The sequence below is a fragment of the Drosophila hydei genome, unplaced genomic scaffold (assembly GCF_003285905.1).
Source record: "Drosophila hydei strain 15085-1641.00,03,60 unplaced genomic scaffold, DhydRS2 tig00008124-arrow-arrow-pilon, whole genome shotgun sequence".
Taxonomy (NCBI): domain Eukaryota; kingdom Metazoa; phylum Arthropoda; class Insecta; order Diptera; family Drosophilidae; genus Drosophila; species Drosophila hydei.
Genome location: NW_022045834.1, coordinates 1,460,953 through 1,477,555, shown reverse-complemented (window position 1 = coordinate 1,477,555; position 16,603 = coordinate 1,460,953). Strand labels below are relative to the sequence as shown.

At 33.7% G+C, this 16,603-nt stretch overlaps 2 protein-coding genes across 3 annotated transcripts in view; one reads left to right on the top strand and one right to left on the bottom strand.

Moving 5' to 3' along the window:
* Positions 1-16,603, bottom strand: part of LOC111600312 (angiotensin-converting enzyme) — a 60,684-nt gene that overhangs the window by 21,121 nt on the left and 22,960 nt on the right. The gene's annotated exons all lie outside the window — the stretch shown is intronic.
* On the top strand, positions 10,251-12,880 carry LOC111600317 (mantle protein). Its single transcript, XM_023316376.2, has 2 exons — positions 10,251-10,362; positions 11,343-12,880. The coding sequence occupies exons 1-2, from the start codon at positions 10,351-10,353 to the stop codon at positions 12,324-12,326; spliced, it is 996 nt and encodes a 331-aa protein (XP_023172144.1). The 5' UTR covers positions 10,251-10,350; the 3' UTR covers positions 12,327-12,880.

Genomic DNA, 16,603 nt, shown 5'->3' with positions numbered 1-16,603 from the left:
TGTACTAATTGATACTAGCTAATGCTGCGGCATATTGCAGTTGTGAATGCATTTGTAACAGGCAAATGGATGCATGAGAATCAGTCTGATGGATCAACCGATTAATTTAAGAGATGTAAAGTAATGATAAGATAACGAAGATAGATTAAACAGATTTAGAATTTACAATATCTTATAAATCCTGTCAAGCATTAATTTATCGCCATTGGAAAACAGCAGCTTAAGCGACATTAAGACTGTGGCTTATGCTACAAAACACGTAAGGGTCGACTCAGCTATCTGGCATTAACAACTGAACCCTTCAACTTTCATATTTCATTAATGTTTTAGTAACGCGAACAAAAGACACAAAATCTATGTAGAACATTTCGGATGATGCAAATTAAATCAAAACGTTGGCTAATTTTAAAGCAGCAGCTCTAACAAGAAATATATATTTAGAAATATATATATTTATATATACATAAATGGCTGACAGTTCTTGAAATAGGAACACAGCCAAGCTGCGCAACTTTTATGTGTTAAGTCGTGTTAATTTGTTGATCAATTGTTGATAAAATAAACTATTCTACTCTTAAATATTTTCGAAACACTATCTGAATTAATAAAGATATATTTATGCATCTCATCAGTTACGTTCCTAGACCATCAAAGTCATAATTGTGTTTGCCAATCTTGGCCCATTTTTCATTGTCTGGTAATTTGATGGATTATTTTTGTTTTTTTATTAAGTCTGTGACCTCTCAGAAATTACGCACGTCTGCGGCTACCGGAATAATGCGCAACGATCGGCTATCGAGCGTGGCAGATCAAAGCCTTCATTTCTCATCGCATGCATTCAAATTGCAACAATTAAATTAGCCATAAAAGCTACCGCATCGCTTTGCAGCTAAACTATTATGCAATTGTGTTGCCCACTTTTGACCACTTTTGCTGCCAGGTGATCCCGCAGCGCGCGCGAAGAAAAAAACCGAACTTTTCCTTGGCACACAGCATTATCCCCGCCATGGAATATGAATTATGGCGCTAAATTGCAAGCGAAACGCCACAGTTTTTTTTTTCAATCGGGGTGTGCCTGGCTAACGTATGTATGTGTTAGTAAGCCACCCATATACACATACAGTTGCATTTGCTGACTGTGATCCTTTCACCTGCTGCGCTAAACAAAAGACTTAGGCAACGAACTCGATTTGGCATTTGGCTTGATTTCCGTATTGAAAATGTTTTTTTTTTTAAGTTTTTAGTTTATTTCACTCCATTTTCTTTCTTTTTTTTGGACACACCTTCAAGTTCTTTATCTGAGCGCCTAAATAAATGTCAATTACGCCCATTTTGGGCAGCAGCAAGCACTTGTAGAGTAATTGAATGCGACATATCTCAAAGGCAAAACCACAAACATCTCTGGCGAACGGTTGCAGCTTCCCAAATGTGGCGGGCATTTGACTGTTGTCTAGCAAACTGGCCTGCTAGCCTAAAAGCTGATGCTGCCTCTGCTGCAGGCGATGCGGCTGAAGTCGCTGGTGCTGCTACTGCTGTTGCTGCTGCTGCTTTGACTGCTACTTTGCCACTGCCAGCAGCTGTCCGCAGCACAAGTGTTGCATAATTTTAGTTTTCTTCGACTCTATGGCTTAGCAACATGTGTTGTTGTTGTTGTTGTTGGCAGTCACCCAGTTAGTGTGTCACTGTGGCATTTCAACTGGCCAGTTGGCTGTTGTTGTTATTGTTATTGTTATGGCTATTTGTGTTTTTTGGGCCTCTTCGAAAAATAATTTGGATATTAGTAATTTAATATTTTACATTGTCATTCATGCAAGTTGCTTTTGTTGTTGATGCTGTCTTTTTATTGCAGTTGAGCAAATGTGACATTAAATAAACACTGATTTGTTTTATAGGGCGTGTTGCCTGCCTACTACATTTGTCACAGAATTCGTTAAGATATGTAAACAACAATAAAATATATTAAACTATTTCATGCCTTTCAAAGTTTCAATAAAAAATATACAGTTATATAAATAAGAAACTACCACAAAAAATAACAAAAGATTTATGATGTCTGTCTGCACGGTAACAAAATGACAAAGTAGCGGGAGAAAGCAATATGTAAAATATATATATTTTTAAATGAAAAAAGAATTACATTAAAAATCAATTAACATTTAAAAGACAACAAAAATGAAACAATTAAAAAAGCACAAGAAATGTGCTAAGCTAAAATAAAACTCAATCTCATAAGGAGGTGAAAATAAGGTACAATAAAAGTCGGACACATAAATAAATTAAAATTATATATAAATAAATAAATAAAAATGATAATAAAAAAATAAAAAATAACCAAAGAAGTAAAAAATAAAAGAGAAAAAATGTTAAATGATAAATGTCAACAACTAAAGTTCACTTCGTCATTGAAATTGATAAAAAATTAAATATTATTTAAACAAGAAAAAAAAACAAATATATTAATGAAAATCTCAGATAGCTGTAATTCGTGAAACAATAAGATAAACACTTGAAAATGGTATTTCCCAGATCTAAATTGAATTAAAGTTAATGTAAAGTGAATACGCCTCTTTGGTATTCGTGCAATAGTCGGCCATGTTAATTAAGATTGGCGAATGGATAAGAGACACATTTTAGTTTTAATTTAAGAAACAAAACAATAAAAATAGAGATCATATCATCCATTATGCCCTTGAATTAGCTGACGATCTTTAGTAGCTTCTGTGAGCTCTCATTTGGATATAAATGTTTACTACCTGAGTTTCTGCTTGACTTGAACTATAAATATTTACTTTTTATAGTTAATGCGGACTTTTATTTGCATCAAATGCTTGCTAATTTTTCTAGTCCATTTATGCAACTTGAGCAGTTGCACCATAAAGACAATAAATTTGAATTGAATTTACAGCAGCTGGGTGGATGCTAATACATAATAGCAACAATTGCCAGTTCGCTCACAGCTCATATAGGCACATGTATGTATACATATATATATTTACACTCTCACACAATCCACAATTCACGACAAAAGTCGAACAAATGAAAACGTACAAGCGACATAATTCCCATGCCTGGGATTTTGTGTTGTTTTGCATTTGGTTTTGTCTCTCTTTTAATCCAATTCTTTTTTCGTGATCTTATTGTTTCAGTTTTGCGCTAATTGCGGCGCGGATTTTCTTGACATGGGCAGCAAAAACACACAGACAACGAAAAAAAAAACAGAGAAGAAGAGAAAACACAAACAACTTCATAAGCACACAAAATGATTTATGCATTTTTTTATATTGCCAAACATGTGTGTTAAATGACTTATAGCTGGGGTATTACCAAGTTCAAAGGAGGACATAACTTCAAGAGGCTGACTAAAGCGTTTAAAAATTGAAATTAATTATGTCTGAATTATATTCATTTTTATAAAAAAATAAAAATATATATTAAATCATTGATAATCCCTATTAATTCATATATATGATCATCCATTGCAGAGCTTTATAATATTTAGCAGACTTTTAATTAGCGCTGGCTACTGTACTCTAGCTTGACAACATTCATTCCTCACTTTTGTTCAGTTGCTTGCCAAGAAGTACAGGTATAATCATTAATTGTTATTTCTCAGCTTGATGTGCAATACAAAAGACTTAGGCAACAAACTCGATTTGATATTATGCTTGATTTGTTATCACTTTTATGTCTCCCTTTCAGACTAGGCTAAAGCAAAGATTCAAAAGATATTTTATATTACATATAAAAAAAAAATATATATATATAAATATTTCTAATTATATGATATGAGTTTCGCTTCAAGTCTTGTTCAAATTATGTACTTTTTACACTCTGAATTAAGTAAAAATTCAATTAAAATGACATAAAAATTTATTACGTTAATTAAATTGTTTCACTTCACATCTTCAATTCCGGATTTCAAGTTTTATTGAAATTTCCCAATTTCTGATTGTTAGAAATAAATTAAAATCGAACTTTTATCTGCCTTTAATCAGTAACGGTATGTCTAGTACTATATTTAAAATTGCCATTTGATGTCAAGTTTATTTGCGAGCACTGAAAACCTGCCCCTAACAAATCTTTATTTAATATGTATATTTTGTATATATATTTTATTTAATTTTTTTGGTAAAAACTCGTTGGTAATTGAAGTGTTGAGCGTGGTGCTTGTGGGCGGGTCGTTGGTGGGCGTGTTAGCCAGTTCTCGAATGCAACAGCAGCAGTCGACTGCAAATTCTCTCGACTCTATGCAGAGCCATTGGGCCAGCGGTTCCGTGTGGCAGGCAGAGCTCGCGGAGCGTAGGCGAGCCTGGCATTGTGTCTCGTCGAGTTGCGCTATTCAAGGTCTGCCGCAGTGCCGTGCCCCTTTAAGCCAAAATGTCAAATGGACAGCAAAACACAGTTGAAGTAAAAAATAAAAATAAAAATTGGCCACTTTTAGCTGCCATTTGCGTGGCTTTGTCTTGTCTGCGCGTATTTATTTTCCCAGAATTTAAGTGCGAAAAGTGTTGCCGGCCCTAAGGCCAAGCGCGGGTGTTGAGGTCACAGCATAATATCATTAAAAAATAAAGCGTTATAATAACGGTTTTAACAACAAACAAACAAAACAAAGAAAACAATTGCTCTAACAGTGACACAAACTCCCGAAAAGGAAATTAAAAGTTTTACTCTCGTGACCTTTTCGCGCAATTATTAAAAATGATAATAATAATAAAAATCAAACTAAGCGAACTAGGCAACTGTGGTACTTAAAAAAATTGTAATAGTTGTTGTTGTTTTGATGTAAACAATTGTTTTTTTTTTTATTTTTTATTTTTTTAAACGTGCACTGTTCGAAATGTGTCCAAATTAAATGTCGAAGGTTTTGCACGATTGTCGCGCTCTTGCTCTTTCTCTCTCTGTCTTTCTTTCTGGTGCCAGCTGCAGTCGGAATTGACAAATACTACCCGTACCTACCTCAACTAACCTCGGCACAATCTCAACTCCAGCTCGGGCACGAAATGCGCTTAGCCACAAAAAGCAAAAGAAATCTCGGCCAGTCCAGCAGAAAACTAAAAATTTAGGCCAAATTGTGTTGAACGTCTAAAATTTTTGTCGTTTTTATGTTTCAAAAAAAAAAATTTACTGATCTCTTTAAACTGATTAGCGAAATAACCCTGGCACAACCTATAATTATGGTCGACAGTGTTTACACTCAACGCAATTTTCTTCAATCAAAAAAGTAACTTCTTAGCTTAAATTATGTTTAATTAAGTCTAATTTATAGCCTAGTATAAATATAAATATAAATATTAAAATTAAATTCTTGTTCTTCCAGAAGGAAAAAAACACTTTAGAGCAAGTTAGCGGCAATTAGTTGGCTAACATAAGCAGTAAAAACGCCAAGCTTAACTTGAAAGTTAGATTAATCACTCTTTCAGCATAGTTCCACGTTTGTGCATTAAAACATGTTCGGCATTTGCGCCAAATCGATTGCAAAGTTCAAAACATGCGACAAAAATGCAACTAAATGAGGCAAAATAAAAGCCGGCGATTGACAAATGCGAAGCATCTTAAAAGTGGAGCACATGCTCAGATTATACACCTGTTGCACACATACACAAAGGTAAAAAATTGCCAGATTCATCGATTAAATGGCAAATGACAAATGCTCAGCCAGAGCCAATAAATCGATGCTGTCCAAATAAAAGCCATATTTTTTACTCCTCTTAAGTATTCGAACTTTGCATTTTAAATAAATCGTATACCTTTATATGCATATACATTAGACAATTAATTTAAATTGTTTAAACCTCAATACTCTAAAATAATATTTAGAATTTAATTGAATTTATTTTAATATTTAATATCAATTCATAAATAAACGTATAAGTCAAATAATATGTTTTATTTAAAATCCTATTATAAGTAAAAAACAATAAAAATATTAAAGAAAACTATAAAAATACAATTACAAATATAAAAGTACAATGAAAAAATATAACAATAATTTAAAATAGCAATAAGATTCTCTGAACATGTTAAATAAAGTTGATATTACAATAAAACAAAATACAAAATATAAATAAAATTAATAATATCCAAAAATAAAATATTTTCTTTTAAATATGATATAATAACATATGAAAGAATAAAAAAAACCAAAATTTAAGAAGTTAATGAGTAAAAAAAACACAAATATTTGAATTAAATCAATAAATAAATTCATATTAAATGTAAAATATAATATATGAGACTTGAATACTAAGAGCTGTTATTGTTCTTTCATATATTATCGACTATAGTGTATCTTTTGTTTAAATTGACTTAAACAATGCCCACTTTTAATTGCCTTCTATTAGACAATGGCCCCAAAGAATTTCTATAGAATCTGGTCAGCTTTTAATTTATGGCCACCAAATACGACATAAGTGTTTTTATACACTGAATCCAATGAAAATGGCACTTCAGGTTATAATGTTTTTGTGCAATTGACTTGATATTGGAAATATATATGCTTTTATCAGTCAGTGCAAACTCATATTTTCGATATTCTTTCATTCATTCTTTTCGATAACTCAAGAGATTTTCTTATTTTTATGCTGGGTAGCCCCTAAGCGATACAAAACTATTTAGTTTTGTTCTAAAGGAAAGGAATGATGCCTTACTTCCAGCAGTGTTAAGCCTGGTGGAAAGTCTTGACTTGTTATATATTATATGGAAGCTTAATGAAAAAAAATCTATATATAATGTCTAGTTAAGAGTTGGATTTAATGAACAAGAAAATATTTGATAAAAAAGCAACAAATTTGAATTGACATCATGTTTTACTTTGCTTAATAATTTTTTATTGAAATTAATATTGTTTATGCATTTGAAAAGCAGAAGAAACAATTCTGAATTGGGCAACACCTTTGCGCTTATTGCACTTAATTTGCATTTCATATATCATGTTATATAATAGAACACCCAACGCAGCTGTCAAATGCCTAAAATTTATATGAAACAACCAAATTCTAAATAAAGAAATCCCGAAAAAAATATTTAAGAAAAAAACACACAATTCAATAATATAAAAGAAAAAAATAGAAAAAACAATTTTTTATCATTTGAAATTTGTTTGGCTTTAGAACTGGTTCACCTTAACGCCGCCGCAAGGCATTAATTATGAACAGACAACTTTTTGTTTTTGCTTTTGTTTAAGTTTCGACAACAAGCGGAATATATAATGTGAAACAAACTTTGATTAGCTAATGGTCCGTTGATATTTTATGCAAATGCCTTGCTCTGCATTTAGACAGAGTCTGACTACATAGATTATTCGATTTGTTTAGCATAATCGGATAGACGTCATCAGAATCTACATAAATTTTTAACTAAGTATGTATTTATATACATTAAAAAAAAGAAAACTCTTGTTAATTTTAGTGTGAATCTTTTGTCAACGTTCGTTGCATTTGTTATACGATCGCTAAATTTATTGGATTTATTTGTAATCGATATGAGCGGAGGAAACAAAGATGCTTTAGTTGCTTTAAAAATCATCAAATTAGATTTTGCAAATACTTTCAAATTGATATTTTATAAACATATTTGCATAAGTTTTTTTGTGTTTTAATTTATATTTTTTTTGTTTAACTAGAATATTGATTTTATGTGCCTTGAGACGTTTTTGACTTTCTTTTTTTTTTAACTTATAATTTTTTTTAAACTAGAATATTGATTTGATGTGCCTTGTGATGTTTTTGGTTTTTTTTGTTTGGCACGTGTACAATATGAAAGTTGAATTGAAAACAAGAAGCTGAAGCTAAAGTCGAAGCAGACGCAGCAGCCGCAGCCACAGTGAACGCACATAAACTTGAACTTGAATTTAATGTTGGGCCTTAACCGCTATGTTTCTTCCCTTCACTTTGAGTCGTATTTAAGTTTATTAAAGACAATCTGCAGCTTATTATTTTTTGTTTGCTGCTACTGCTGTTGCTTCTTGTATTTCCTTTTTTCTTTTGATGGCTTTCAATGGTTGTTTTTGGGGTCATCTGCGCGCTGCAGAGTTCTTTATATACCAACGCCAAACAAAGGCCTCATTTAAGATTTGTACGATAATGTAGTTCAAATTCGGCCTAATGATAATGATAATGGTAATACTAATGCTGATGATAGCATACGACATACGACCTTCGCCTTCAAACTGCATATCATAATTAAACACAATCTGATCTAATGATATCTATTTATATATCTATCTAGTCGTATACCAAAGGCTTGGGTTCTCTCTTTAACTCGACTCTCATTGTTCACACGTTCCATTTACATGGCCATTGGCCGATTCGACTCGTACTACCCATTGATTTGACTATATTTATATATATATATTTATATATATTCTCTGTATTTCCTATGCACATTAAAATGTCAAATTATACACACACACACTCACACTGTAAGCATTCAATCATTGCACCCACAATACGAATTTACTTGGCCCGAAAATCATTCGAGATCAAAAGTTCAGTCACGAACCCAACCGAACCGAACCCAACTTAAAAGAACTTGCAGACCAAGTGGCGCATGTTTTTTTCGTTTTTTTTTTCTCTTGCTGACAACAACAAGAATTACACAAGAAAATTGTGGAAAATGCAACTGAATTTGCTTTGCATAGGAAAATGTGTGGCTAATGTTGATTTAGCCTTTTGGGCAACAAAAACAACAACAGCAAAAGGTTTCCTCTATCTTGATTCGTGTGGGGCGGATTTCTCGTTTCTTCATTATTTTGCGACTAAATAATTATGCTGTATCTATAATGAACCTACATAAAAACAACACAAAGTGGAAGCCACTGTGTTAATAAGCTACAAATAATCATTTTTCGACAGTCAAGATTGAGGAGCTAAAACAAATCACTAATAGAATTTTTTGGTAAACGGAAACGGAAATAAAGTTGACTTGCATTTGTGGACATATTTTTTCTTTTGTTTACTTTTTTATTATACTATTATTACTTTTTGTTGCTCTCAATATAATATCGATTATTTGTTGTAGATTTATTTAGTTTTCATATATACATATTATATATTATTATTTTATGTTTTAAAATAATAGTTTTTCATATTATTATTAAAATGATTTTAATAGTTTTTAAATTAGTTTAATAACAAATTAAATGCTTTAAAATGTTTGTATTTTTTTATTTATTTATTTTTTATTTTTATTTATATCATTTAGTATATTTTTTCTATTAAATTTTATTAAACTTTAATATTTCATAATTGTTGTTAAGTTTTTTTTGGGCTTTATTCTTTTTATAAATAACTAAAATATTTTATGAATTATTATTTAATTATAATTCTATTTGGTTTATATTTATTTTAATACGTTTATTTTAAAGATTTATAATTTATTTATTATTCAATAATATATTTTAAGTTTAATATACTATATTCCAAAACTTTTTTTAACTTTAACTACGGATTATACTTCATTTTGTTCATTGATAATAAAATACTTTTTTTTTAAACTATATGATAACTTTTTAATGAATTCTGTCAAATTGTAATTCAGTTTTATAGTATATTTACATATATTTATTTTTGTTTTCAAATTTGATTGTTGATAGTTAATTTTTTCTAGTTTTAAATTTGAAATCGTTTTATGTAGTCTTAATATTCCTTGTATATAACGGATAGCTGATAATGTAAGTTTTTAAATAACTCTCATATTGCATATTTATTTTTAATGGTTATTTATATTTCTATTTGAAAAGTAGCTGTGCTTGTATTATTTTTAATTTTTGATATTTGAAGACTGCAAATGTTTATTATTTTTGAAACACTCGAGCTGAGAAGCACGTTGTGCGCTGTGGAACCTTTCGACTATGCGGTGCCCCCCAGTTGTCCACTAAGTACTTGGTGCCATTAGCTGTTTGCCGTGCCGCCAACTATTCAAGCCGTCACACCGACACGCACTCACACTCGCGCACTGAGGCTCACACGCATTACACGTATATACACGTACAGTGTCCGTGTGAGCTGAAAGCTTTTTTGGCATGCAGCATAGCATTTCCTTACGCGCAGAGAGCAAATACGGCTAGAAAAAGAGAGAGTAGATACTGAGAGCGCAGACAAGTGACAGAGAGCGAGCGAGGAAGAGCGAGCTTTTTGAGATACAGCCGCTGCTGCTGTCGACGTCGATCTTTGACGCAGCCACCGGGCCAGAGCATCCAGCCATAGCCGTGGATCGCCTGATCGGCATATAAAAGCTCGCAATGTCTTAGCAAAATTATTCAGTTAACAGTTGCGGGTTGGTTGAGACATACAAGCCCCGGCAAGAGTTAAGTTCAGTGTCGCTTGTCTAGAAGTTAAAACAAAGTGCAAAATGAAATCCATGGTATGTTGTGTTCAAGCGTACTATAATATACAAAATAAATGTCAAGCCAACTAAACCATCTAAGAAACGTTTCAAGTTACAAACTCGCCAAGTGTCTGCATTATATCCACCATAAATGTCTTATATCTTATTGCCACCTCGCAATATAATGGACACGTATTTTGTGCTACGAAAATCTTAAAATATAAATAATTTGTGTTCAAAAAAGTTATGGAATTTTAAGAGCTCGAAGAGCTTACAGATTTTATTTATATATTATAATATTCAAATTTAAAGGCAATTTTAAATTCTAAAATTTTTTAAAAGACTTGAAAAGTCTTTAATTTAAAAAAATTCTCTAGACACAAAAAATGTATGAATTTTAAATTTATTTCAAATTTGAAATTTCTAGAATTTTCTTGATATTTTCTTCATTTATTTATTTTTTTGATAAAACATTGCAAGTCTCTGTTTTTTTTTTAAATTAATACTACTTTTTTACATTTTAATTACAATATTTAAATATATTTATATATTATATATTAAAATGAATTAAAAATTTGCAGTATTTAAATTTTTATCTTAACGATTCATCCAAAAGTATTTTGTAATCAAATTTATATTTTTGAGATTTAATTAAGCTATATAGAAAGGAACCACAAGTAAATTCCGTCAGATTTTAAGCTAAATGCACTTCTTATTCAATTGAAAACCCATTTCACAAATATCGATTAAAGCAACTCCCATGAAAAAAGACCAAAAAATCAAGCATACGCCACTGCGCAAGTTCTTTGCGCATTACGTATGCGCCGTGAGGCCGACGAGTGCAGCTACCATTGAACTTGGCGCGCTGCCAAACACATTTGGCAGATTGCATAATTGTCATATTTGAAATAATTGTTGGCGGAAGTGCCGCAGCAGTCTGATTATATAATAGTTGTTATAGCGATCGTGGTGATTAACACGGCTAACCCACTTTGGTTACCTTTTTCGTTTTGCAGCTTGTTTTTGGCCTGGTGGCTATGTGCGCGCTGTTGGCCAGCGCCGAGGAGGCCGCACAGAAAGTGGAGGTGGCCGCTGCCGCTGCCGCTGACACGACCGAGAAGAAGCAGGAGAAACGCGGTATTGTCTCCACTGGCTACGGCATTGCCGACGGCGGCTATGGCGTCAGCAGCTATGGTCATGGCGGCTATGGTGCTAGCAACTACGGTCTCTCTCTGAGCGGACCCGGTTCAATCGGACCAGCCGTTGTTTCACAGCTGCCCACACAGGTGCGCACCAACACCGTTGTCCGTACCGTCCAGGTGCCCTATCAGGTGGAGCGTCGTGTGCCCTATCCCGTTGAGAAGACCGTCACCTATCCCGTCAAGGTGCCCGTGGCCCAGCCCTACCCCGTCGAGAAGGTCGTCCAATACCCAGTGAAGGAGATCGTTAAGGTGCCCGTCCATGTGCCACAGCCCTACCCCGTTGAGAAGGTCGTCAAGGTGCCCGTCAAGATCCCCGTCGATCGTCCCTACACCGTCCATGTGCCCAAGCCATACCCCGTGCCCGTCGAGAAGCCAGTCCCATACACCGTTGAGAAGCGCGTCATCCAGAAGGTGCCCATCCAGGTCGATCGCCCAGTGCCCTATGAAGTGAAAGTGCCCGTCAACGTGCACGTTGAGAGCCACGTGAAGCCCGCCATCACCGTCACCCACACCGTTACCAGAACCGAGGGTGCACCCATCGTCAGCGCACCAAATCCAAGCATTGCCTACAACTCTGGCATCTCCGGTGTTGGTATCTCTGGACCTGGTATTGCTCTCGGTCACGGTATCTCCTCTGGTCATGGCATCATCTCCTCTGGTCATGGCATCATCTCCTCTGGTCATGGCATCTCCGGCCTTGGCGGTTCTGGATATGGCGTCTCTGGACACGGTATCTCTGGACACGGTATCTCTGGACAAATCGTCTCCGGACACGGCGGCTACCTCCACAAAAAGTAGATCAATTTTAATGCTAACGAGGGCCACATCAGCTTATGACATCGGGTAAAAGGCGTATGGCAACAACATCCACCCATATTTTTTCACACGAAGAACAACCACAAGAAAAAGAAAAAAACGAACCTAACTGGAATTATCCCAAGAAAACAAACACCCGCGATCCGTAACCCTCAAAGTACGACTTACAATTTAGTTTTAGTTTGTGATACCAACCGAAATTCTAGGAGGAAAGCAACCATCAACGTGTTCAACGGGAAGATCATCAAATGCGGCAATTCGCTGAGTGTTTCCCTGGTGGGAACACTCTGGAAACTTGCCAGCCCCTCCCTCTCCTATGGAAGGAGAATCAAATATTAAGTCGCATTCGTTTGTCCTGCTTGTCTGTATGTTAGTTGTGTCACCATCTTCCTCATATGTACAGTTCTTTCTAGACAGAAAACTAAAAAACATCTAAAATTCAGTTGCCTCTACGACTTTGTTTTACGTTAATTTCTATTCTATGAAATTTTTGTACATATTTAAATAATGTAAATAAAAAGAAAATTAAAACACACTATGTTTGCTTCTTTTTTCCAATCAGTTCTATTTAGTTTACATGGTTGGGGCAAAAGTTATGCTTTGGGCAATCGACCAAAGTCTGCCTGCACAATTAGATAAATATTTTATAAAAATATTTTAATTATCTGTGACACTTTTATCAGCTTAATACACTTTCAAATTCTGTAATAATTTAAAAAAAATACTAATAAAGTTAAGTTTTTTTTCTAACCAATTTATATAAAAATTAATAAATAATGAACAAATATATGTTAATTTCTGATTAAGCTCTCATGTCAACATAATATATTAATATTAAAAATATACATTCTAAAATCGAAAGCTATCAAAAACTGAAAGCCCTTGGAACACTTTGCCAAGCTTTTATATATATTACAACTGTACGCCAGACAAAGCTCAACTACGAGTCAAGCTTTACCAGGGGATAAACGGAAAAAGTATGCTAATAACTTTAAATATCACACATAGATATGAGCATTTCAGAATTTGTAAGCCCTAGAATATGCAATACATAATAAAATACAAAAAGAGTGCTCTAAGCGAAACGGCTCGACTAGGAGATAGCCTGAAACCTGCGATGCAGTGATCAATGACAATCAAAGACACATACACAAACACACGCAGCGGCTGCGCTTGGGCTGCCATATGTGCTTCAATATGGGAACTTAATTGTTGTCCATCTAGAACAATTGTTAATTGCTCAAGTCGCTAGCTTTTGTGGTTTTGTTGTGGACCACGTTCGTCATCCCTATCCAGAATATATATACTTTGTGGGCTCTGCCACGGCTCCTTTTACCTGTTACATACATTTTCACAAAACCATTATACCCTACATTTCCATTTTAATGGGTTCAGGGTGTAATAAGTGATACAGGGAAGTAAGAACATACAGTCGGGCTGGAGCGACCGACTAATACGTGCTCACAGTCACACACAATCTGTAAAATTTCGCGACTAGCAGAAACAAATATTATATAGTATTTCCCGATTTGCTATGCCCTTAAAATCGAAGAACTCCAACAATTGTATGATCCAAGCGAACGGCTAACAAGCAGAGTTTAAAACAAAACCAATATACTCTTTTAACTTTGCAAACGAGTACAAAAAGGCAGATAAAAGTGTTCATAAAATATAGTGGAATAGCTCTGAAATTTGTTGTACTTAAAACAATATGATATATGGTTGGAATATCCAATATCAGTTCAGTGCCAAGTGGCCTGCATTACAGATCATATAACGGAAACACTTGGAGCAGTCTCAAGGATTGAATACCAGAATGTGGAAGCTTATGGTAATATTACTATTTTTTGTAGTGCCCCAGGCGCTGCTTCAAACTACAAATGAAGACCTGGAGACATCAGATACACGAACTACAAACGAAGACCTAGATATATCAGATGCAAGAACCGACAATAATTTGTGCATAGTGCATGATATCGTCAGCTATACGATAACTGAGGAGACGCCATTGGAGGAGTACGGCAGATTTGCAGAGCACTATAGAAGGCTGGGCATTGAGGGGGCCATGCGTGATGTCGTGAGTACAGATAGTTGAAATATTCAATCACATGATGATATAATGTACATATTATTGCATAGACTAAAAATAAATTGGAGCCTTATCGGGTCTGCTGTCCGGGCTACTTCAAGGCCAATGACGAAACCTGCCAACCAATTTCGATCACAACTGCGATGCCAACCACAGAAATCATCGAAAGTTCAACTCTGACCAAAAGGATTGCAAACAGTTTAGATGCATCAGATGTCACGCGTTCGTTCGATTACGAAAAATGGCGTATCTATGGAATTGGGATTATGTTGAGTTTAAACGCTATAATATTATTTATATATTACGTCTATTTATATAAAAAGAAATCAGCTTTGAGAAAAAGGAGGAATGAAACAGGAAACGAGCTTATCGACCGCAATATTTTGTATTCCGAATAAAAATATAACTTCATTGTAATATGGATATATGAATTGTGTATTGGGCTCAATATGGTACAAACATTTAGATTGTTAATAATTTCATAATATAATATAATAACTACTATTATAAGTAGCTTAAGATTTATTTTGAGGGATTGAATATATAATTCTTTTCTCATATCAGACAACTTCTACAACCGCTCAAATTATTCATGCATATGACTCAGTTCCTTTTGTTTCAAAGATTTGCGAAGCACAACTGTATATTCAAAAAACAAAATAACAAAATAACAAATAAAGGTTAAAAAACAGCTGCATTTATATCTCCATCCCACCGATGGATCAGTTCAAGTTTACAATTTGAAAAATCAAATTGTTCAATTCTGAAATGTATACTTTTTACCGATTCGTAGATGTGCATTTTAGATTAATTGGGTTTTGTTTGATAATTGCTCAAGCAAGTTATAGCTATCATAATATAATAGGGTTTTTACGAAGTACTACCGAAATGTCATGCCCCGAGTGGGTGTAGGTATACAATATTCTGTCAATCTGTAGCGCAAGTCAACAGTAGCCCATTGTGCTCTAGGGGTAATACCTTATATGCTATGCCCCTCAATGGAAGTAGATATATTTTTATACCTTTTCGAGACTTGTCTATCTTCAAAATTTTACTACTTTAGTAAACGAATCTGTACATAAATATAAATTAAAGATGTGCTTAGCCTTGTGGTTGTTTTGCCAAATGGTGAGACGAACATTCATTATGGCTTAACAAATAAACTCATGTGGATTTGTGAAGGAGCATATTTAAGTAAAGCTGCTCGCTAGATTTAAAACATTATTTTCGTTCAGTTTTATACGCTTTTAATTAGCCATGTGCAAAATTTTGGTACTTCTACTCTCCATACAAAGTGTTCACGCCCAGATGGCGAACTCTACGAAAGATTCTCATTTGTGTACCAAAAATGTCAATGTGCCGTACACAGTAACTGAAGTTTGCTGGCATTCTGAAGGTCTTAAATGTGCTAGGCGAAATGAACAAGCTGAACAAAGCAGCTCCCATCCAAGACAGACCAATAGTGCCAATGGCCATGTGAATAAGTGCAAAGCTAAGTCGCAGCTGTAACGTTTTTGCATTTATTCTTATCGTAATCATTTTATATTCTTAAAAACAAAATATTTTGTTTAACATATATATTTTTGAAATAAATGTTGCAATAAAGACAGCAGTGTTAGTTTCTGTTTTTGAGTTAGTTCTTAGGTAGTTTTTTTGAGTTACACAAGCTTAAAGCAAAATTAAATAAAGATTTATATTTTTAATATCAATAAAAAGGGCTTCATAAAATAGAACATTTGAAGACATTCATGCTCACGAGGCGTAATCTGGAACACAAATTTTTACAATCATGATCATCGTTGTTTTTAAAAAGCATATTGACTAATGACTCTGTCAGTCCATAAAACGCACCAAACAACAAATTTTTGAGGATGTAATAATGTTTCAACAAAACACTGTGAATTATCCTCATTTGGAAATTAAATGAATACAATATCAAGTCAAACTCAACAAAATTAAACTTTTGAAAGCGTCTGGTAGAAAAAATAAAGCAGCAACTCAAAGTTGTTAAAATAGTAATTAAAGCCGTAATTAATGACTCATATGCATAAAAAAAACCTTAGATGAATATAACTATATAGGTATGTAAGTATCTATTATAAAATATGTAAAATAATATTGTCCTATCTTTATATATATCAATAAAAATGTTATATATATAACTATATAA